Source organism: Gopherus evgoodei, chromosome 21 (genome assembly GCF_007399415.2).
Source record: "Gopherus evgoodei ecotype Sinaloan lineage chromosome 21, rGopEvg1_v1.p, whole genome shotgun sequence".
Taxonomy (NCBI): domain Eukaryota; kingdom Metazoa; phylum Chordata; order Testudines; family Testudinidae; genus Gopherus; species Gopherus evgoodei.
In genome coordinates, this window is record NC_044342.1 from 13101493 (window position 1) to 13125769 (window position 24277).

The 24277-nt window shown below is 44.1% G+C and overlaps 3 protein-coding genes across 3 annotated transcripts; 2 read left to right on the top strand and 1 right to left on the bottom strand.

Annotated features, from left to right (window-relative positions):
- The first annotated feature begins 1511 nt into the window (after positions 1-1511).
- On the top strand, positions 1512-2495 carry LOC115638096 (olfactory receptor 1020-like). Its single transcript, XM_030539680.1, has one exon. The coding sequence runs from the start codon at positions 1512-1514 to the stop codon at positions 2493-2495; it is 984 nt and encodes a 327-aa protein (XP_030395540.1).
- Positions 2496-8545: 6050 nt separating this feature from the next.
- LOC115638097 (olfactory receptor 6N1-like) lies at positions 8546-9505 on the bottom strand. The gene has a single exon (XM_030539681.1). It carries the CDS (start codon positions 9503-9505, stop codon positions 8546-8548), a length of 960 nt encoding a protein of 319 aa, XP_030395541.1.
- Positions 9506-22160: 12655 nt separating this feature from the next.
- Positions 22161-22922, top strand: LOC115638098 (olfactory receptor 11L1-like). Its single transcript, XM_030539682.1, has one exon. The coding sequence runs from the start codon at positions 22161-22163 to the stop codon at positions 22920-22922; it is 762 nt and encodes a 253-aa protein (XP_030395542.1).
- Positions 22923-24277: the final 1355 nt, after the last annotated feature.

Below are 24277 nucleotides of genomic sequence, written 5' to 3' on the forward strand. Positions count from 1 at the left end.
CACCCCGTCCTTTAAATAGCCCCCGGAGCCCCACCGCCCCCATGTATTCTCCAGGAATCCCATGGCTATTTAAAAGGTTCGGGGTGGGGTAGAAGCAGGGGATCCCCGGGCCCTTTAAATAACCCCCAAAGCCCTGGGATAGCAGGAGGCTTGGGGGCTATTTAAAGGGCAGGGGCTCCAGCTGCCTCTGCTGCACCCCCTGCCCTGCCCGCATCAGCCCTGCCCCCCTGCCCGCAGCCAGCTCTGCACCCCGTGCCCACAGCCAGCCCCTGCCAAACCCCCTGCCATGTCTCCAGCCCCCCCGCCACACACCCCTGTGGCCCTGCCCAAAGCCAGCCAGCCCCTCACACAGCCCTGCCCGCACCAGCCCTGCACACCCTGCCCATACCCAGCCTCAACCCCCCTGCCCTGTCTCCAGCCAGCCCTGCACCCCTTTCCCTGCCTGCAGCTAGACCCTACCTCCAGTCAGCCCCTGCCCTGCCTCCAACCAGCCCCATGTCCACTGCTGCCCTGTAGTTCCCAGGGCAGTAACCCTGCACACCTGCTTCAATGAGGGGGGCAGGGAGCAGCTGGGACCCACACCTGTGCACACCCTCAGGGAGTGGCAGGGACCCACACATGTGAAATGGCGGTCATTAATAAGCAATCAACAGCATATATGATGCTATGTACATAATATATAATTGTATTATTTATAAAGTTATGGAAAGTAAATAATACATGGAAGAAATGAAAGGCTTTTTTTTACACCTTTTTTTTTTTAGTCATCCCTGCCAGGGCCCCGCTGAAAATGTTCGTACTGTGCCCCACACTTCCTAAAGCCGGCCCTGTACCTGACTTCTATTCAAATCTTACCCCAAATCCTGAAGTCCTTACTTTGTTATTCCTCAGATGTAATTAAATCAAATCAAAAAAAGGTCATCAGGGAAGCTGTGAAAAGCATCCAGCACTCTTCAGCCCAGTTCCAATGCCCCAGCCACTACTGTAATATAAGTCCCTGTCAGACCCGATACACTGCACATCAATGTAAACGAAAGGCTGAGGTAAGAGATGAACAACATCATATTATAAGGGGAAGAGAGCCAGGTTCTACATACTTCTCTCAGTTCTCAAAGTTTAAGATGATAATGATGGAGCCAGTGGTCGTTATATCAGGGAAACCGTGTGACAATGTTGATGAGCTATGAAATATTCATCAGCTTTCCAGCCTGAAGAGTGTATCTGAATAGTGAGTTTCAGTAAGGCATGTTTTCTTTCTTTCTTTCTTTCTTTCTTTCTTTCTTTCTTTCTTTCTTTCTTTCTTTCTTTCTTTCTTTCTTATGAGTTTTCTGTCAAGGATTCACCAATATTTATTCTGGAGTATAATACATATGGCAAGATAATTTTGACAGTTACCCTTTAGAAAAAATCACTCTGTTCTGTGAAAATGTATGGTTGGCAATTGAGACTTTTGTCTGTATTATTTACTTCCATTTTTCATTTCATTTCCTTGTCCTTAGGAAATCAGACCCATGGTAAACACTAAATGGAGAAATCAAACGTCCATCACAGAATTCGTCCTACTGGGATTCGGGAGTCTCCAGGAACTGCAGACCCCTCTCTTTCTGCTGTTCCTGGTGATCTACATTGTGACTATGGCTGGGAACATCCTCATCATTGCATTAATTCTAACTGACAAGAATCTTCACACCCCCATGTACTTCTTTTTGGGGAATTTGTCCTGCTTGGAGACCTGCTACACCTCCACCATCCTGCCTAGGATGCTGGTCGGTCTACTGACTAGGGACAGAACCATCTCTATTGCTGGCTGTTTTGTACAATATTATTTCTTTGGTTGCCTTGCAGGTTCAGAATGTTACCTCCTAGCAGCAATGTCCTATGATCGGTATTTAGCAATATGTAAACCTCTGCATTATACAATGATGATGAATGGTAGATTTTGCTTATTTCTCATTACTGGCTCCTGGATAATCTGCTTTGTAATTAATTCCATAATTATATTTTTGCTGTCCCATTTGATTTTCTGTGGCCCCAATGAAATTGACCATTTCTTTTGTGATTTGACCCCCTTGATAAATATTTCCTGCAGTGACACTGAACTGATAGAACTTCTGGCTTTCATACTCTCCTCTCTAATAGCACTGGGCCCTTTTCTATTAACCCTGACTTCTTACATGTGCATCATCATCACTATCGTGAGAATCCCTTCCGCATCCAGGAGGCACAAGGCATTTTCCACCTGCTCCTCTCACCTTATTGTGGTGACCATCTTCTATGGGACCCTGATTCTTGTTTATCTGTTACCAAAAACCCCCACACTGAGAGACCTAAATAAACTGTTCTCGTTCTTCTACACTGTCCTGACTCCCTTGGCCAATCCACTCATCTACAGCCTGAGAAACAAGGAAGTTAGCAAGGCTTTAGGCAAAGGTGTTAGAGAATTTACTGATTTCTTTGGAAGGCAGACACTCCATTACTGCTTTAGATTAAAATAACAAATGTGTGTCGGGGAAAAGACCACCACTTTAGTGATTTGATCAGACAGCCTGAGACGCCTTTATTTCGTACAAGCAAATATGCAGGGAGAGACAGCATAGACCAAACGCAAGAGGCTGGCTGCTGCTCTACATGTTACAAATTTTACCAGGCTTATAAAGGTTAAAACCGCAAAACGTAGCACGCTGGTTACACATGTTATTTGCCTTATTTGGAATATAATGATAACAAGCAAGCTGACCAATTAATTTTCCATCTATGGCAAAACCCCAATCTTCCATCTATGGCTTTTCCTGTTATTGTCTTTGCCAGTCAAGTCTGCGGTTTGACCATTCTATTACTTTTTCTATTACTCAGCTGTTATAACTTAACAGATTTCCTGGTTCCCCTTTATCCAATTCTAGTTCCTCTTTTTGGGGCCCTGACCACATCTTTTTGCCTCAGCGTGCCCTTTGAACAGAAAAACAAGTTTAGCAGGAGTTAAAACTCTCGCTTCTAGCTAAGGGCCTACTCTTACTCTATTCTCAGCAAAAAGCCTGGGGCCTTGGGTAAGGTGGGGTCGGGGGGGTTTCCCTATCATGTGCAAGAAAGTTGACTATGAAGATGGAGTTCAAATTACTGATGATTTTTTATTAAGAGCTGGGCTAGGTGAACCAATAAATTTTCCACAGAGTCTATGTGAATTTATTATGTGGTTTTATTATTCCTGTTGCATGTATCTATCTGGCTATCTACTCATTCATCCATCTGAATTTCCACAGTGTAAGATCTTTTACATATGCCATCCTTACTCCATATTCAGTCACATTCCTTCCTCCTTCTTACTGAATCCAATTCCCATTGGCTTCCATTAAGTATTTACTGAAGTGGCTGCTATAGAATCATAGAATCTCAGGGTTGGAAGGGACCTCAGGAGGTCATCTAGTCCAACCTCCTGCTCAAAGAAGGACGAATCCCCAACTAAATCATCCCAGACTGGTCTTTATCAAGCCTGACCTTAAAAACCTCTAAGGAAGGAGATTCCACCACATCCCTAGGTAACCCATTCCAGTGCTTCACCACCCTCCTAGTGAAAACGTTTTTCCTAATATCCAACCTAAACCTCTCCCACTGCAACTTGACACCATTAAACCTTTTTCTGGTTACAGAGTAGCAGCTGTGTTTGTCTGTATCCAAAAAAAGAACAGGAGTATTTGTGGCACCTTAGAAACTAACAAATTTATTTCAGCATAAGCTTTTGTGGGCTACAGCTCACTTCTTCGGATGTTCCTTTTTCTGTCATCTGCTACGACTGAGAACAGTCTAGATTCATCCTCTTTGGAAGCCCCCTTCAGGTTCTTGCTACATTGACCAGAAGATTTCCACTGATGTTCTTAAACCACCTCTCTGAGAGGCAGTAGCTATGTCAACAGAAAACTTCTTCCATCGATCTAGCTGTGCATACACTGTGGGTTAGATTGAATTAGCTACATCACTCAGGGTTCAGAATTTTTCACAATCATGAGTTATGAAGCTAAGTTGATCTATTTTTTAAGTGCAGATCAAGCCCTAGTTAAAGAGGATGGGTCTGCTAACCAGATGCCAGGACTCTGTGTATCCCCCATTTTCCTCTTTTGTGCTTTCCAATTTCCATCCAACAACATTACAATTCTGCCCACTGAGGCCTAGAACATTCCCTGAAGTTTTGGATTGAATCAGATGCAGTTTTCAGACATTACTGAATTGTATGCAGATAGGTGGACCAACAGAGAGACAAGCTGAGAAATTGCATTATATCGAGTCTTTGTGCATCAAAGCATTGTGATACTGCAATGATGAGGGTTATATAGGTACCTAATGCAGACAGACAGTCAGATAGATTGATAGATCAATTCCACAGATGGCTTTGAAAATCTCACCCATATTGTGTAGGAATATTAGGCTGAGCAACCAAACACCAATCTAAGGATATGAACATCTCCTTAGAGAGATCTTCCTTTGCATGGAGACGCTCCAATGCCATGCTATGTGCATATCCTAGGATGTTTCTTTCCCCTAGCCTTTGGCATGACAGGGCACACTTACTGTTCAGACCTTAGGTGACTTATCTATTTCAGGCTGAGAAGAGCAAAATGGTGGCCAAGAAGATGATCTCTACTCCCAGCTCAGCCCAGCATCCAAGAGATGTTTTCTCTCTCTCTTTTTTTGAGAAAAATCTTTTCTTTGAGGAAAACAGACACTTTTATTTTATTTTACTCAACATCCCTATTTTCCTTTGGGCTGGTCCAAATGTGGGGGGGGGAGCCCAAGACCCCGCCACTGATGCAACAACCACATTGCTAGTGTTAGCGTGCTAGCTCAAATCCTGGTAGCACAAGTCTGTCTCCACAGGCTGGGAGGCTGGCTTCCAGTTGCAGTGCAGACATACCCCAAAGACCTTTTAAGGCAGGGCTTGTCTCTTTCTATGTTTGAATAGCACCTGGCAAAAATGGTCCCTATCCTGTCTGGGTCCTGTGAGGCGCTAATAATAAACAATAATTATGATGATATTAACAAATCATAAAGGATTTCTGAAGAAGAATCCAGTTTATCAGAAACCCAGTTATCTATCAAACACCAAAAAATCTAGCAACCCTAGTAGATAATACACTGAAAAAGTAAGAGCAGACATAACACTTGTATGGGGATAAGTAGATAGAGAAGTATGTATGGGCCTAAATAGATGAGTAGCTAGGGGAACAGGTAGGCAGGTGTGGGGCCAGAAAGATAAGTAGCTAGGGGAACAGGTAGGTGGATATTCATGGGGCTAGTTAGATGAGTTGATAGGGGAACAGTTAGGTAGGTAGGTATACATTGGGCTAGATAAACAAGTAGAAGGGGAACAAGTAGTTAGGTAGGTATACATGGAGCTAGTTAGGTGAAGAGGAATGGGGATAGGAAGAGGGATAGATGAGCATGTATGAGTAGGGGAGAGAGTGGCACACTGTTCCCCAGGAGTTCTGTTCTCTCTGAGTGTTTACAACAGTCCCCCACTGCAAACTCTTCCCATCAGTGCTCCATTGATCTTAGTGGGGGACATGGAACTGCAGGGACCCCCTGACATGGAATCAGCTGCTGAGATTGGAGCTTTAGACCTTACCCTTTTCAGACGGGCCTTTTAATTTTACTTGTATTCAAGAACCAGCACAATGGGACCCCAAACCTCACCGGGGCATCTAAGAACCCATCCTATTGTGAGCTGAGCCTTTACCATAAGCCTTGAGGAATCCACCTTCTGTTTTCCCCTGTGTGCATCCCACTGCAGGGCAGGAGACCAAGTAAAAAGGAAGAAAGTTGAGCACTAGAAAACATAGTGCCAATTACATTGCATGCAAATGTTGGGATTTTTCACTGAGCTTAAGGCAGTTAGTCATCCAACTCTCTTTGGTACCCAATGGGCTTTCGGCTCCTAACTCCATTGAGTAACTTGAAAAATCCCATTGTCATAGTTATGGGGCTGGCTGCCTCTCAGGTCTCTCTGACTTGCCTCAGGGTAGAATCTCACTGTTATCACCCTCTGAAGATCCATCAGCCAGGGATGTGACTGGCAGCTCGTGTAGCCATATCAGCACTAGTTGTATTCCAGCTCATGCACTAATAGTACAAGCAAGGACAGGATAGCATAGGCTGCACAAGTCCACTCATCCCCCCCACCCCCGGATATGTATTCCATTGTGCAGCCTGCTCTGAAACCACTGCGATGGCATCCTCACTTCTATTTTTATTGAGCTAACTAGAGTACAAGAGTACAAGTAGTGAAGCACACACCCGGCAGTAGTGTAGACATACCCTTGGCACTTGAGTTTTCCTCCCTCTGGGAACCTGTGACTAGCAGCTTCCTTAAAATAGAGTATATTTGTTTAGCAGTTGGAACAAAGTGTTAGATTAAGAAAGGATTTGAAAACAGAAAGCAACCTGTATGCATGTCTGTTTTACTTAAAGTCATGCCATGCTGTAATTGCAAGCCTAGCTGCTTTAGACAGCCCTGCTGTTCCCCTTCAGTGCCCCTTTCCAAAAGACAGTCTTTTCAAACCCTGGATGCTTCTTCAAGTCTTGTTAGGCTTTGGTCCCTCCTAATCAAACCAGCTCTGTAGACTGTCTGGGACCAAACCAGAGTCAACAGAGCCCATAGTTCGAGTATTTTCCCTTATCCACTCTTAAGGGGAAGCTGATGAGGGAATCATCTTGAGTCATCTTCCTGCCCGGAGCATTGCAGACTGTCCCTCACTGGGAAGCACTGAATCAAAAATATTTGCACAGAAAACACCATTGTGAAGCCAGAGCAGCATAGTTGCACCTGGCTTGGATTCTCCTGCCACTCCTGTACCTTGTTCAATAGGGCATGTTCCTGCCAGTGGGTGGTAGATTCACAGGGCAAAAACTTGGCCCCTTTAAAGCCAATGGCACTGACTTCAATGAGATCAGGGTTTCATCCACTGATTTTAGGGGAATCAAAGACCAGCATGACCCAGTCCCCTGCGTAGCACAAACCAGAGAATTCCATCAAGTCACTCCTGTATCAAGCCCATGACATCTGGATGTGCAATTCATAGGTGTTAGGAGACATTTGTTCCTATATTTTACTTACAGATAGGTTGACACTTCTTGATAATTAAGCAAAAGCTTTCCATTTATACAAGTACACCACAGGCTAAAAGCTTGTGGAAGTAGACAATGGTTTGAACGGATGGATAATTTGCAGACTACTAGTTGAAATCCTAAGTTCTCATGAAGTCCTATGTATAAAAAAACCTGAAAATCTCTAAGAACTTAAAAATGGGATGAGACCAGACCATGAATACCAGTGAGGGCTGAACATGGTGATATTCCAAACTAAAAGAGCTCTCTACCAATCTTGTGGCTGTTTCCATCTGTTCACACTGATGCAATAGACATTCTAGGCTTCTAAGTGACAATCCTGGAATCTGATAATATAGATGAGAAGGAAGATACTATGTTTGGGTTGCGTGTGTTTGTCTTGCTTGGTGACTTTTTTCCAGAACTGATATCTGAAAATGACTTGAGAGAACAACCTAAAGAAAAGCTCCGTGTAGCTTAAAAACGTGTTCCTTCCACCAACATAAGTTGGCCCAGTAAAGAGGTATTTCCTCACCTATCTGAAAATGAATGCATATAAATTCACAGACTGTCATGGGTACATTAAAAGAAAGAGACAACAAATTAGATACTTTTTTTTTAATTTTATGGAAATTTGACAGAATTGTAAAATGCTACATACACAGACACTATGGACATCCATCAGGTCAATTACCTTTTCACCTAGTTATACATATTCAGCATCCTCAGTCATGGCGTTCTATGCAATTTGGTCAGATTTAGAATCATAGAATCATAGAATATCAGGGTTGGAAGAGACCTCAGGAGGTTATCTAGTTCAACCCGCTGCTCACAGCAGGACCAATCCCCAACTAAATCATCCCAGCCAGGGCATCATCAAGCCTGACTCAAAAACCTCTAAGGAAAGATATCCTACCACCACCCTAGGTAACCCATTCCAGTGCTTCACCACTCTCCTAGTGAAAAAGTTTGTTCCTAAAATCTATCCTAAACCTCCCCCACTGCAAAGTGAAACCATTACTTCTTGTTCTGTCATCTGCTACCACTGAGAACAGTCTAGATCCATTTGGATTCTCCACCTTGGGGGAGAGAGTGGGACGTTAGTTGCATTCCAAGAGGTCTGCATCCCAAACACTCCCAAGGCCCCGCAAGCCAGACACAGGCATTAAAGTTGAAGGAGCTGCCTAAGAACTCACTCCATCCTCACAGTCTCCTATCATGAGACTGAGGATGGAGTCTCCATCCTCACAGTCTCCATCCTCACAGTCTCCTATCATGGTTCCGTACTTAAACATCATGTTGTTTAAGTATGGAACCATCAACATGCAGCCCCATCAGAGCATTTAAAATAGATTGATTAATCCTCTTCCTATTATAACCATCCAAATTCTGGTGATCACTATGGACCAGATAATCAGCTGGTGTAAATCAGCACAGTTGCATTGACTACAGTTTACACCTGCTGTGAACTGGATCCAGTGAACTTACTAAGAGCTTTTCTCAGGGCCATATTTACATGCTTATTTCTCAGGCTGTAAATGAGGGGGTTGAGCAGAGGAGTCAGGACAGTGTAGAAGACAGAGAATACTTTATTTAGGTCTCTCAGTGTGTTGTTTTTTGGTAGCATGTAGACAATGACTAAGGTTCCATAGAAAATGGTCACCACAATGAGGTGGGATGAGCATGTGGAAAAGGCCTTTTGCCTCCCAGTGGTGGAAGGGATTCTCAGGATGCTGGTGATGATATATATGTAGGATGCCACCGTTAGTAGAAAAGGGGGAAAAGTATCGAAGAAGGAAAGGAATAAACTTACCATTGAAATCAGTTGTGTGTCACTGCAGGACAGTTTAAGAAGTGGAATGAAATCACAAAAGAAATGGTCTATTTCATTGGGGCCACAGAACGTTAACTGCAACATCAAAAATATAATTATAGTAATAGCCAGAAAGCCACTTACCCAAGACCCAGCTGCTAGCTGGAGACAGAACCTGCCATTCATAAGGGCTGAATAGTGCAGGGGTTTGCATATCGCTAAATACCTATCATAAGACATTGCTGCCAGGAGAAAACATTCAGTCACCACTAGGAAACCAAAAGAATAAAGCTGTATGATACAACCATTAAATGAGATGGTCTTGTCCCCAGTTAGGAGACTGGCTAGCATCCTAGGCAGGATGGTGGAGGTGTAACAGGTCTCCAAGCAGGACAAGTTCCCCAGGAAAAAGTACATGGGGGTGTGCAGATGCTGATCAGCCACAACTAGCACAATGATGAGGATGTTCCCAGCCATAGTAACAATGTAGATCACTAGGAACAGCAAGAAGACAAGAATCTGCAGTCCATGAAGATTCCTGAAATCCAGGAGATTGAATTCTGTGATTGATGTTTGATTTCCACATTTTCTTTTCTCCATGCAATGTAGCTACTTTAAGAAGAAATTATGAAAAATAATTAGAACATAAAGCACGAATAAAGCAGAATAAATATTCAACCAATTAGCTTTAAAAATCCAAAGAGCAAACTGAAATGAGGATTTATATTCTCTTACAGGGTCAAGTAATTAATACGTCGCAAACTTTTTAAGAAACAAGAAATATAGCAATTTTCACACCCAACCAGCCCACTCTTACATCCAGTCTTGTACCCTATGTCTAACAGTAGCCATGAGCAGATGCTAGAAATCAGTGTGTAAGATCATCAAATGGACAACTGTACTGTAACATACATATATGGAAAATTTCTCTCTAACCCCAAGCCTGTTACTTGTTGGCCTGTCTCCTGAAGTATGAGAGCTTTGTAAATTTTCAATCTTAGCTAGTGTAACCATGGGCATTCTTTTTATCCACATGGATGGACAACCCCTTGTTTGAGTGCTACTAATTTCTTTGCATCAGCGATGTGACAGATCGCATAGACCTACCTCTGCTATTTCTGCTCCAGCTAATGCTGACTGGTGTCTGCTCAGCAGAGGTGCTGGAACTAGGTGTGTGGAGGGGTGCTGCAGCCTCTCCCCCCACCCCGGCTTGAAGGGGTTTCCATTATATACAGAGCAGCAAAGAATCCTGTGGCACCTTATAGACTAACATCTGACAAAGTAGGTATTCACCCACGAAAGCTCATGCTCCAAAACGTCTGTTAGTCTATAAGGTGCCACAGGATTCTTTGCTGCTTTTACAGATCCAGACTAACACGGCTACCCCTCTGATATTATATACAGAGTTAACAGCTTGGTTCATTGGCTCTCAGCACCCCCACTATACAAATTGTTCCAGCACCCCTGCTGCTGAGGCTAGCTCTCAGGCACAATCCCTCCTCACCCCAGAATACATACTCATGTAATTAGCCCAAACCTCTGCTTGTGCCACCAGGGTTATTTTTAGGCAATTTGTTCACACAGACAGTGAATTCCCATGGGCTACTTCATTCAGAAGCAGTTAATTCATTTTTAAAAGCACTTCCAAACCCATAGATTTTCAAAGGAACTCTGGGCTAGATTTCCAAGGGCCCAGCAATCAAAACTGGGGCCAGATTTTCAACAGGGCTTGGTAGCTTCCTCAATGAAAATGGGAGATCCAAAGGGACTTTGAAATGTGCAGCTGTTTTCACCCCACCCCTTAAAAGGGCAATGTCCCCTGTTTCAAGCAGCTCTGATACATGCACTTTGCTGCCCAAGTGCTCCTAGCAGCCACTCCTTGTTCTGTGCCCTCTGGCCATCCACAGGGGTAGTGCACTGTGGCTTGTATCTGCCCAGCACTCCCTAGACCCTGGCCGTTCTTCTGCCCTATTCTTCCACCAGGCTCCTTATTCTCCAGGGCCCTGCACAGGTGTCTATGAGGTGAAGAAGGAAATGCCCCAGCAAACCACCAGCTAGGCTCCCGTCGCTCGGTCGTTCCTTTCAGGTTCTGGGGAAGCAGCAGGAGCTGGAGAGGGAGAGGGCAGGAGGGGGCTCCAGGTTCATGGTGCTTTGCTCTGCCACATCTATGCAGTGGGGGAGGGTCTGTTTTTTACATTCTCCCTAGCTCAGGGAAAGCTCGGTGCATCCCTGCTACCTCTCTGCTCCCCTCCCATGCTCTTGCAGGGGTGAAGAGAAGAGGAGAGACACTGCCCTACAGCACTGAGCACCAGAGTCATTGAGGTCCCGTCCCCAGGGGCGGCTCCAGACATTTAGCTGCCCCAAGAACGGCGGCATACCGTAGGGGGCGCTCTGCCGGTCGCCGGTCCCGCGGCTCTGGTGGTCCTCCCGCAGGCGTGCCTGCGGAGGTTCCGCTGGTCCCGCGGTTTCGGTTGACCTCCCGCATGCGTGACTGTGGAGGGTCTGCTGGTCCCACAGCTTCGGTGCACCTCCTGCAGGCATGCCAGCGGAGGATTCGCTGGTCCCGCAGCTCCACCGAAGAGGTCTACCGGAGCCACGGGATCAGCGGACCTCCGCGGGCATGCTACCGAATGCTGCCTGCCTGCTGCCCTCCCGGTGACCTGCAGAATGCCCCCCGCAGCATGCCACACCAAGTATGCGCTTGGAGTGCTGGGATGTGGAGCCGCCCCTGCCTGTCCCACTGGTTAGGGAGCAAATGGTTTGCAATCTACCCCCAGGATGACCAGCGTCACAGGAAAGAGGGCAAACCTGATTCTGACAGGAGCCCTGCACAAAGGGAAGATCCCCATCAGACACACTCACGGCTCATTCATAGACTTCAGGGTCTGAAGGGTCCATGATGATAATGTACTCTGACCTCCTGCATGCTGCAGGCCACAGAACCTCACCCATCCCCTCCAGTAACAGACCCATAACCTCTGGCTGAGTTACTGACATTCTCAAATCATGGTTTAAAGAGTTCAAGTTACAGAGAATCCACCCTTTGCTCTAGTTCAAACCTGCAAGTGCCCCATGCTTCAAAGAAGGTGAAACCCCGCTAGGGTTTCTGCCAGTCTGAACTAGGGGGAAATTCCTTCCTGGCCCCTCTCAGCTCCCCACAGACTGACCAGGGAAACCCTGAGTATCCTTCTGTCCCTAGTTGCACCCTGCAGCCCAACTGATAGGGACAGGGCTGGCTTTAGAAAGTGCAGGCCCCAATTTGAACTTTTTTGGCGGGGCCCTGGCAGGGATGACTTAAAAAAAAAGTGGAAAAAAAAGCCTTTAATTTCTTTCATGTATTATTTACTTTCCGTAACTATATAAATAATAAAATTATATATTATGTACATTGCATCATATTTGCTGTTGATTGGTTATTAATGACTGCCGTTTCACATGTGTGGGTCCCAGCTGCTCCCTGCCCCCCTCATTGAAGCAGTTGTGCAGGGTTACTGCCCTGGGAACTGCAGGGCACAAGTGGACATGGGGCTGGCTGGAGGCAGGGTCTGGCTGCAGGCAGGGCAAAGGGTGAGGGGCTGGTTGGAGATGGGGGGGTGTGGGGTGGGCTGGCTTCAGGCAGGGCCATGGGGGGATGCAGCAGGGGTTGGCAGGGCTGGAGACAGAGGAGTGTGAGACTGGCTGGCTTCAGGCAGGGGGGTGCAGCAGGGGTTGGCTGGAGACAGGGCAGGGTGTGCAGGGCTGGTGCGGGAAGCAGTGTGTGTGGGGCTGGCTGGCTTTGAGCAGGGCCACGGGTGTGTGGCAGGTGTTGACTGGAGACATGTCAGGGGGTTTGACAGGGACTGTCTGTGGGCATGGGGTGCAGAGCTGGCTGCAGGCAGGGGGAGAGGGGCTGGTGTGGGCAGGGCAGGGGGTGCAGCAGAGGCAGCTGGATCCCCAGTCCTTTAAATAGCCCCCAAGCTCCCTGCTATCCCAGGGATTTGGGGGCTATTTAGAGGGCCCGGGGCTCCCCAGCTTCTACCCTGCCCTGGACCTTTTAAATAGCCGCGGGAGCCCTGGGGAATGCATGGGGGTCGCGGGGCTCTGGCGGCTATTTAAAGGACCAGGGTGGCAGAGGCAGCTGGAGCCCTGACCCTTTAAATAGCCCCTGGAGCCCCTCACTACTCCAGGGCTCTGGAGGCTATTTAAAGGCCCGGAGCTCCAGCCGGGAAAGCAGGGCCATGGGGCTTGCCGCGCTCTGCGGAGCTCCAGCCGGGAGAGCGGGGCTTGCCGTGCTCTGGTAGGGGCTCCAGATGGGAAAGCGGGGCCTCGGGGCTTGCCACGCTCCGGCCGGGGCTCCAGCCGGGGCCGTGGGGCTTGCCGCGCTCCGGCCTGCGCCTAGCTCAAAGGAGTGGGACCACGGAAGACCCCTGAGCAGATCGCAGCCAGGCACCCAGGGTAAGTTTAAAAAAAAAAAAGTGTCTAAGGCGCGGGGCCCGATTCCTGGGAATTGGGCTAATCGGCCTAAAGCCGACCCTGGATAGGGGACAAACCAAGTCTCTGCTGTGTCCCTGCTGCTATGGACTAGCCATAACTCACTGTTCCCAGCCCCTCTCTACAGCCTTGCAGCACAGCAATATCAAGAGGTGCTCTGAGACATATCAACGGGAGAATAGGAAGGGAGACAGAGCAGGAACTGTGATGTTAATATGCATCCTATAGTGACAGAAGAGGCTAGTGTTTCCAGATATGCATGGATTTTCCATGCACCATGAATGTCTCTTAAAATGTACTGCAAGCCCCCATCTCCCACTGTAGGGGATAGCAAAAATGAAACGTCTCTATTTAGCTAAAAATCCCAACCAAAAAAAAAAAAAGCACAGATCCTGAAGTCCAGACTCAAGCAAATCTCCCATTGATCCTGCTCAGTGGGAGTTTTACTGGAGAAAACACTGAGCAAATGAGTCAGAGCACAGGATTTGCCCAAAGGATTGCGGCACTTACTTTTAATCCTGACCGTGAAGTGGCAACTGCTCCTCAGAAGCAGACTGGGCTTGGGAAGATAGAGCTGGTTTTCACTGTCTTTCTGCTTTTCTCGGTCTCTTCACAAGGTCTGCCTCCATCTGCACCTGGTTTCTACTGCTCTGCTTGACTGCATGCATTACACCAAGGTATAGTGCCTCCTAACACAGTCTGCCTTGAGACAGCTAATTTTAATGATCACTTTTAAGTGATAGTGATTTGGGGAATCAGTTATATGTGCTTGTTAAATCAGTGTAATGCAGTGGGCATTCCATTCTCCCTTTTCACCAGGCCCCCCTGGGGAATGAGAAGTAAACAGGTAGTTAGGCACTTAATTTCCCCTGATTTGTGGGGGAGTTAAGTGCCTAAATATCTTTAAAAACCTGGTGGGGGGTTAGAGAATCTTCCTATGGAGCTAGGAGGACTAAGGGATGAGCATTTAAGAGAAATCTGTGATTACCTGGTCATTTCTGGGCTAGGTTATAGTAACATTACTGCAAAAAGACTATTCATTTGAATTAAATTAGGGCTGTCAAGCAATTAAAAAAATTAATCACACAATTAAAAAAATTAATCGTACTTAATCATGCAATTAATTGCACAATTAAATAATAATAGAATATAATTTATTTAAATATTTTTGGATGGTTTCTACATTTCCAAATATACTGATTTCAATTACAACACAGAATACAAAGTGTACAGTGCTCACTTTATAATTATTTTTATTACAAATATTTGCACTGTAAAAAACCATAAGAAATAGTATTTTTCAATTCACCTAATACAAGCATGCTAGTGCAATGTCTTTGTCATGAAAGTTGAATTTACAAATGTAGAATTATATACAAAAAAAACCTGCATTGAAAAATAAAACAGTGTAAAACTTTAGAGTCTACAAGTCCTCTGAGTCCTATTTCTTGTTCAGCGAATCACTCAGACAGAGAAGTTTATTTATATTTGCGGGAGATAATGCTGCCTGCTTCTTGTTCATAACATCACATGAAAGTGAGAACAGGCATTCCCATGGCACTATTGAATGTGGTGTTACAAGATATTTACATGCTGAATGCACTAAAAATTCATATGTGCCTTCATTCTTCAATCACCGTTCCAAAGGACATGCACCCATGCTGATTCTACTTGATAAAAATCCAAACAGTGTGGACCGATGCATGTTCGTTTTCATCATCTGAGTCAGATGCCAACAGTAGAATGTTGATTTTCTTTTTTTGGTGGTTCGGGTTCTGTAATTTCTGCATCAGAGTGTTACTCTTTTAAGACTTCAAAAAAGCATACTCCACACTATGTCCCTCTCAGATTTTGGAAGGCACTTCAGTTTCTTGAACCTTGGGTGCAGTGTTGTAGCTATCATTACAAATCTCACATTAGTACCATATTTGCGTTTTATCAAATCTGCAGTGAAAGTGTTCTTAAAACAAACAACATGCGCTGAGTCATCATCCGAGACTACTATAACATGAAATATATGGTAGAATGAGGATAAAATAGAGCTGGAGACATATAATTCTCCCTCAAGGAATTCAGTCACAAATTTAATTAACATACTATTTTTTTAACGAGTGTCACCAGCATGGAAGCATGTCCTCTGGAATGGTGGTTGAAGCATGAAGGGACATATGAATGTTTAGCATATTTGGCATGTAAATACCATGCAATGAAAACTACAAAAATTCCATGTGAATGCCTGTTCTCAATTTCTGGTGACATTGCAAATAAGACGTGGGCAACATTATCTCCCATAAATGTAAACAATCTTGTTTGTCTTAGCGATTGGCTGAACAAGAAGTAGGACTGAGTGGACTTGTAGGATCTAAAGTTTTACATTGTTTTGTTTTTGAGTGAAGTTATGTAACCAAAAAAAAATCTACATTTCTATGTTGCACTTTCTCGATAAAGAGATTGCACTGTAGTACTTGTATGACATGAATTGAAAAATACTTTTTTTTTTAACCATTTTACATTATAATAATATAAAGTGAGCAGAGGACCCTATGTGTTCTCTGTGGTAACTTAAATCACTGTATTTGAAAATGCAGAAAAACATCTAAAATATTTAACAAGTTTCAATTGGTATTCTATTGATTAACAGCATGATTAAAGTGTGATTAATTATGACTAGTTTTTTTAATCACGATTATTTTTTTGAGTTAATCATGTGAGTTAACTGTGAGTAATCGACAGCCCTAAATTAAATGTATCAGAAACAATTTAAATTGTGAAAAGCAGAATGAATTAGAAGGTCAGAGATTGTGTGCTTTCCTGCCTCCAAAGGATAAGATTGAACCCCTCACTGCTATGTATTTGTACCACGCCCTGAAGATTATCTGATCTGGGTTGTTTTTAATAAGCGTGGGGAGCAAATTCAAAAGCTGAGGCAGGACATAGCAAACCTAAACCATCCCTGGCAGGTGTATGTGCAACCTGTTCTAAAAACTTCCAGTGATGAGGATTCCACACCCTCGCTAGGTAACCAGTTCCAGAGTTTAACTATCCTAAGAGTTAGAAAGATTTTTCCTAATACACCTCTACCTCGATATAACACTGTCTTCCGGAGCCCCAAAATCTTACCGCGTTATAGGTGAAACCACGTTATATCGAACTTGATTTGATCCCCCAGAGTGCGCAGCCCCGCCAACCCCAGCACACTGCTTTACAGCATTATATCCGAATTCGTGTTATATCGAGTGGCGTTATAATGGGGAGAAGTGTACCTAACCTAAACCTCTCTTGTGCCAAATTTAGCTGATTATTTCGTGTCCTATTCTTGGGAGAAAGAAAGAAGGAAAGAAGGAAAGAAAAAGAAGAGTTAGTTAATTCTACGTGGCCGCATCCATGCAGAAGTTACAGCAGTTTAACTGCAACTGTTTTTAAAAACAGTTGAATTAAAGCTGCGTTTTTAAACTGATTTAGTTAGTCCCCTGGGTGAGCATTTGTATCAGTTTAAACCTGGAATGATCAATTTAGTTTGTGCCTGTAAATTTACCTGTGTAAGCTCAGGGATCACATTACATCATGGTCCAGAGGGCTGGTGATTTAACTCATTAAGCACCTTTTTCTCCACGGATCTTAAAAGCACAGAGTAAATATTAAGACATATCAGTTCAGTATTATCTATCTATCTATCTTTCTAATCTGTCCTATATACTGACATATCCTCCAGCGCCATATTAGATGAGGGTCAGATGTTAATACCCTATTAATGTTCAGAAATGCCTTACTACACCTGTTCTTCCATTGATTTCAAAGGGATAACTCTCAGAGTGCAGTCCTATACAGTATGAATAGCATACTGGGTACCTAGAGAACCTGTCTCATGAAGTTATTTTGGGGTGGATATCTGTCCCCATATTCTATGTTAGGGGTGTAGCTCTTGATGTTCTGGGGAATGGGACTATGTGGAGGTGTGGTATTGGCTGCCTGAAATACAACATGACCCCAGGCAGAGAATTGCCATCTGAAGCTGGGTAAGGCAAACCCAACGCTGATCTAGGCAAAATCAATCTAGACATAAGACTCAGAACACATGGCGTTGGCTTGTTGCAAGTACATGTGTGACAGGGTGGATTAGCTCTTTTAGGCTCTGGGTACCATCCTGCCTTAGTTTCCCCTCCTTCACCGAGTGCAAGTTAGATTTTGGAGCTTTCTGAAATGCTGGTGCTCTGTTGTAGAATGTCAAAGAAGCACGCTGAGCTGCTTCAGTTATAATAATACAGAAATGATTAATGAATAGAGCTGGTCAAAAAAAATCCACTAAATCTGTTTTGTGACGGAAAGCTGGTTTTTGACTAAATGAAAATTTTCATGGAAACTGTCCGGTTTTGACTTTTTCTCAAGAAATCTGAAAATCAAAACATTTTTAATTTTCTCGGAGGGGGATTCCCCCACCACCAAGCTCTAGCATTTGTTCGCTACAATCATTGATGGAGCTGTTTAAGCAGTTTTGTTTTAGCCCACAACATACATCATATAAACTTACACAGAATATATAATTGCATGGAAAAGAGCTTGTTTCTGCATCAAAACGCTTTGTAGAGGGGCCTGTCCAGCTATCATCAAAAATATTTAGAAGATACCTGTCAAAATGCATATAACTACCATACCAGCATGTATGTAGCGAGTAGTCAACTACACTGTTGGGCCTGTTTCTCATTTACACTCAGGTCACTTGAAACCATTCTAGGGGTGTTATGGGGCATTAAAATAGGAGAAGATTCTGTTTATGGCATAAAGGGGCCTCACTATAGATGCAAATCAGGATTCTTATGCATTGGCCTCACTTCTCAGATTCTCATGTCAGTATTTTGCATTGTTCAAGACTAAAATGTCTGTCTGTTGGTCTGTTGCTGCTATTCATATCACCTAATGACCAAAAATAATACACTGTATCATCAAAAAATATGGCACATTTGCTGAGGTCAGGAGTCCTGGGTTCAATTCCTGCCTCTTAAACTGATTTCTTGTGTGGTGTTGGGCAAATCACTTCTCCTTCCATTATCCCAGTTTCCCCATCTTAACATGTCTGTGAGAAGTGCTTTGAAAATCCTGGACTGTAACAGTATTGGTCAGAACAAGTATGTAAGTGATGATGTGTATTTCTATGTGAGGGACCTACAAAAGGGTTGTGGCACAGAGCTCCACAATGCCTAACTTTTAGATGCCTACAAAATACCTGGAACAGCAACTGGATCCATAAAAGCTGAATTAGCCACCCAGGTTCCCTAGGCAATGTATGGGGAGAGAAAAGAATTCACAAAAGCCAGCATGCTAGTCAAGGAGCTGTCTCAGTTGGCCAAATGACCTAAGTTATCCTTTCAGAAAATTCAGTGCCTATGGCTATGGCTGTGTTGGCACAACTTATGTTGCTCAGGGGTGTGAATATTCCATAGCTTCTGCTGCTCACAGAGGTGGGTTTTTTTATGCTGATGTGAGAGCTCTCTGCCGTCGGCATAGAGGGTCTTCACCAGAGGTGCTGCAGGGAGGCACCTCTCTCTGCTTATGAGAATGAGTTGGGCATCAGCCTAACTCCACACAAAATGGCTGGGGAAAGGATTAAGCACAAGAAGCCCCATGTTTAGGGTGCTCCTCTGTAACAAAATAGATCCAGGTTCATTTTCTGAGTATGCAAACCTAGGCAAAAGGATTTGAAGAGAGTTCTGCCACTTCTGAGGAGAGCACCCCAAGCAGAAGACCTAGAGTGGTTCTCACTTCTTTTCCTGGACCATTTAATACTTAATTAAAGTGAAAGAACTTCAGTAGGAGACCTGGATAGATGGAGTATAGTCTAGTCCAGATACTCCACTGATACATGGGGAGCCCCTCCTCATCAGTCCGAGAGGGGAATTGAATCAGGATTTCCCACAGATGGGTGAGTACCATCACCGCTGGCCTAAAAGTTATTAAAAGAAAGGTCAGCTGCTTCCTCCTCTCTTTGTGTGTAGGTAGTCATGCTCTGAGAACACCTACTGGATTAGACTCAAAGGCAAGGTATCTTCCCCCAGTTTGAGAATTGTGTTAAAATTTAGGCATGGAATAGGTGTCAGGACAACTAAAGTCAGCAGTGCCTGTGTACAGAGGCTGAAATATAGGTTTCTAAAGAACTTTTACAGTGGAGACTTAGGCACAGAGGGACGTTAGGTGCCTAATGGGTTGGGCAGAAGCCAAAGAGGAGTTTTTTAGATCCCTTGGTGCTTAAATGTGAAACTTGGGTGCCTAAAATTGGGATTTGTAACCTAAGTCCCTTCTGCATTTCTGGGCTAGGGTAGACCATGGTCCATCTTACTCAGTATCCTGTCTCTAAGAGTGGCCCATATCGGAGCTCCAGGGGTAGTGCACAAAACAGGGCAGTTGAAATGATCCACCACTGTCTTCCACTCACAGCTTCTGGCATCAGAGGTTTAGGGTTGCTCCTTCATGAGATTACATGCCTGACCATCTTGGCCAATAGCCATTTATGGACTTGTACTCCAGGACCTTATCAAGTTCTTTTTTGAACCCACTTACATCTCTGGCCATCACAATATCCCATGACAATGAATTCCAAAAGTATTCTGGGTGGAAAAGTATTTACTTTGATTTTTATTAAGCTAGACATCTGTTAATTTAATCAGGTGACCCTTGGTTTTTTTATCAGGTGACATGGAAAACAGCACTTCTTCATTCACTTTTCCTATACCACTCATGATTTAATAGGCCTCTATCATATCCCCCCTTAATAAGGTGAATGACCTCAATCTTTAGTTTTCCTTTCGATGGAAGCCAATCCACATCCTTGATCATCTCCGTGGCCCTTCTCTGAACCTTTTTGATTTCCATTTTATCCTTTATGAGATAGGCCAGCTGGAACTGGACCCAGTATTCAAGGTGTCTCTTAGCACATACACACACAGGGCCAGACAAAAAAAGGAGATACCCTGGGGGGTTCAGTGGGGATTGCACTGGACTTGATGTTTACACTGTTTTAACAGGCAACACAGATTCAATTCTTCCATGATGGCAAGTTTAAGCAGCCTCAAGGGAGATCCAAACAGCAGCCAGAACCAGGATGAGGCTGTTGTCTCCTATAAACCATATAAGAATACAGAGCAGCCAGCACTAAGGTTCTGTGTAATATACACCACAGAGTGTATACAGCAGGAAAGCAAGAGCAGCTGCAGCAAAATGACAGTGTCTTTGCAGAGAGAGTGAGAGTGCATGAGACACTGAAGGGCACAGAGTAATGGTGAAATCCACGTCCTGATCCCCAGACCCAATCACCACTGATGGAGATGTCCCATTTCATGCTGGGGATTAAAGGTAAATCTGATAATTCCTGGGTAAAATCCTGAGGATTTTAGGGAGAAAAGGCTGCACCATAGGAAAGAAGAGCAGCTTGAAACATCTCTCTGATAAGCAATATGCTTGTTCATTTACCACTCTGTATTATTCCTTATACTACACTTGATATGTCTCATATTGCTGAACCCAGACATTACAGAGAGTGGCTGTGAGTAACGCAGAATAGAATTTGCCTACAGTTCCCTGCCAACACACTCACACACGTGAGCTGCGTTACAAGATGCAGCTGGGGGTGGAATGTGTGCCAGGGTCTGTTGGAGAGTCACTTAGGGGTAAGAGTGAGAGAGATCGATGGAGTCTGCTCAGGGAGTTCTTCTTCCCATCTGTGCTGTTGGTCAGTGTCACTATGTAGTTTCAGGCACTAGCATGATACCATCGTATTCACGTCCCTCTCTGGGGAAGCTCATGAGTGTGACCCTGACCACCATCACAGCAAGTTTAGGGGTCAGAGTGGGCAAGGAACTCAACATGAGCTCCTTGTGTGCTGCTGGGACAGAAAGGGTTAATGGGATCTTGTACTGTATAAACTGAGAAGTGTTGAGTAAAGTAGGAAGGTGTTGTAACTCATATTAGACATTTGAGACCGAACAGTATCCAGTCTTTTTCTGTGACCACATTTTAAAAAGTACATTGAGAAACTGGAGAGGGTGCAAGAAAAAGTCATAGTAATATAGGGGCAGAGACGGAGAAAATGCCTTACAATGAGAGTGAAGGAACAGAAATGGCATTACTTATGAGAAAAAAGATTGAGAGGTGACTTGCTTACAGATGATGATCACCTTCATGGAAAGAAAATACAAGGGCTGAAGGGCTCTTTAATTCAGCAGAAAAAAGTCAAAACAAGAACCAGAATTTTTTTTTTTGAGGAATAAGGAACACACTATGAAGGGAGAAGGTGGCTAACCATTGGAACAAAGTGCTGAGGGAAGTTGTGGATTGTCAGCCTCCTGATGTCTTCAAAATTAAGACTGGCAGCCATTCTGGAGGATTTGCTCTCATGCTCCATGGGTATGCTTTCTGTACTTAAACCATTGTCCGCTACCCCAAGCTCTGTGAAATCACGCTCTTCTTACACACATTGAACTTTTCTAGTATCAAATGGCTGGGAATTTACTGTGTTTGATTGCACAGCAAACTTTTTCAATACTAACGACTGTTTATCTGTCATTAGATAATTTCACGGAAAACAGAGGAAGGCGCAATCTACATGGATGTCATGGAGAAAGAAGAAGGGAAAAATGAAACATATATCACAGAATTCATCCTCTTGGGATCTGGGAATCATGTTGAACTGCAGCCCCTTCTGTTCCTGCTGTTTCTAGTGATCTACATTGTGACCATGGCTGGGAACATCATCATCATCACACTGGTTGTCACTGATCAGCACCTTCACACACCCATGTACCTCTTTCTGGGGAACTTGTCCTGCTTGGAGACCAGCTTCACTTCAACCATCCTGCCCAGGGTGTTGGCCAGTCTCCTGACTGGGGACAGAAACATTTCTGTTACTGGCTGTATCACTCAATTTCATTTCCTTGGTCTTTGTTTGGGAGTTGAATGTTATCTCTTGGCACTTATGTCCTCTGACCGGTACTTAGCAATATGCAAACCACTACACTACACAGGTCTTATGAATAGCAAAATCTGCCTGCAGTTAGTAGCTGTGTCCTGGATGAGTGGATTTATGATAATTACCATAGTTACATGTTTAATGTCACAGTTACATTTCTGTGGCCCCAATGAAATTAACCATTTCCTTTGTGATTTTACCCCAGTGATTAAACTCTCCTGCACTGACACCAGCCTGATCACACTCGTGACGTTTATATTGTCTTCCATATACACCCTGCCCCTGTTTCTATTAACTCTGGCATCCTACATTTGTATCATCTCCATCATCCTGAGAATCCCGTCCACCACCGGGAGGAGAAAGGCATTTTCCACTTGCTCCTCTCACCTCATTGTGGTGACAATCTACTATGGGACGCTAATCATTGTCTATATGTTTCCAGACACTGACACACTTAGAGACCTTAACAAAGTGTTCTCTCTCTTCTACACAGTCCTAACTCCCCTGGTCAATCCCCTCATCTACAGCCTGAGAAACAAAGAGGTCAAGGTGGCTCTGAGAAAAGTCATCAGCAATGTATGGAGCTTATAGAAATTGAGAATTAGTGATTGATATGGCAATGAATGAATTTGGAAGAGCTAGAGAGGGAGTTAGCATTTAGGCTGTCTCTAGCTCATGACAATGGGAGCTTTCTTGAGGCACATGAGGACATGCTAATTTGAGGGACGTCTGCATTCCCATTGTGTAAGAGTTGATGCTTGCTTCTCCCCTAGCAGGAATCTTAACTTTCCTGTTCTCTGCATTTAAGTGGAATTCAAAGATATTACTTTCATGTTTTGTTTGCATCTTTCCTGTGAGCTGGGAAAAGTCTAGGTTTTACATTGCAGTGTTCATGAATACCTACAGGTGGATTTGGATTATTAAAGTATTTAGTCTCTCACTTTGGTATCAGGTGTCCTATACAATTTTAGATTTGGGTAGATTGAACTGGTCTTTATAATTTTTTTTTGTTATATATGTTGTCATGAAATGATTAGTGGCATGTAAGATCCTAAATGCATTCCTGGATATTGAAATAGAACAATTAATTGACTTGAATAATTTCTGGTGAAACATCTCTTTACCCTAAAGAACATTTTAATGTCCAATGAAAAAAAAATAATGTGTGGAGAAACTGCTAATCAATTCTATATTTCAAAATTGAATTTGGAAAAAGCACCTAAATGACTAAAGTTCCTAAGTCCCAATGATTTTTCAAAATTTTTTTGAATTTGTAAGGGACAGACTTTGAAAGGTTCTAAAGATGCAGATAAGTGTCTAGGCGTATATCTAAATGTGGCCAGGCCTTAGACTCCTGGCCCACGTCCACAACAAGCATTACAAAAGGGAAGATTCCTGGAGGTTTGGGTGAGGATTGCAATGGCCTGGATTTAATAACCTCCATGAGGGCTATCGACCAATGATCATTATCAGCAATATCAAGGGAGAGACCAATAACAGCCAGGGTAAGTTGCTGTTCTCTGTAGCCCATGTAAGACTCCAGAGCAGGCAGCCCTAAGGTTGGTTGTCATATATCCTAGTGTGTGCATCAAGCAAGAAAGCAAGAGCAGCGCAGCCCAGCAGCAAACTATAGGTGTCTTTGCAGAGTGAATGGGATTGTCTGAGACACTGAGAAGAGAAGAGTGATGGTGGAATACGGATCCCAATTCCAACCCCTAGCCACCATCAATGGAGAAGTCAACACTTCATACAGAGGATTAATGGTAAATCTGACCAATCCTGGATCACATACTAGGGATCTGAGAGAGAAACACCTGCTATATTGGGAAGCAGAACAGGCTGAACTATCTCTCCAGTACACAGTTTCCTTGTGCATTTACGGTGATATATCATTCTGCATTGTCCCCTTGCTATGGCTTATCGCTTCTCTGAATATCATTGATCTG

Coding starts and splice junctions, on each gene's coding strand:
- LOC115638097 (XM_030539681.1), bottom strand. CDS start 9,505: ATGGAGAAAAGAAAATGTGGAAATCAAACATCAATCACAGAATTCAAT.
- LOC115638096 (XM_030539680.1), top strand. CDS start 1,512: ATGGTAAACACTAAATGGAGAAATCAAACGTCCATCACAGAATTCGTC.
- LOC115638098 (XM_030539682.1), top strand. CDS start 22,161: ATGTACCTCTTTCTGGGGAACTTGTCCTGCTTGGAGACCAGCTTCACT.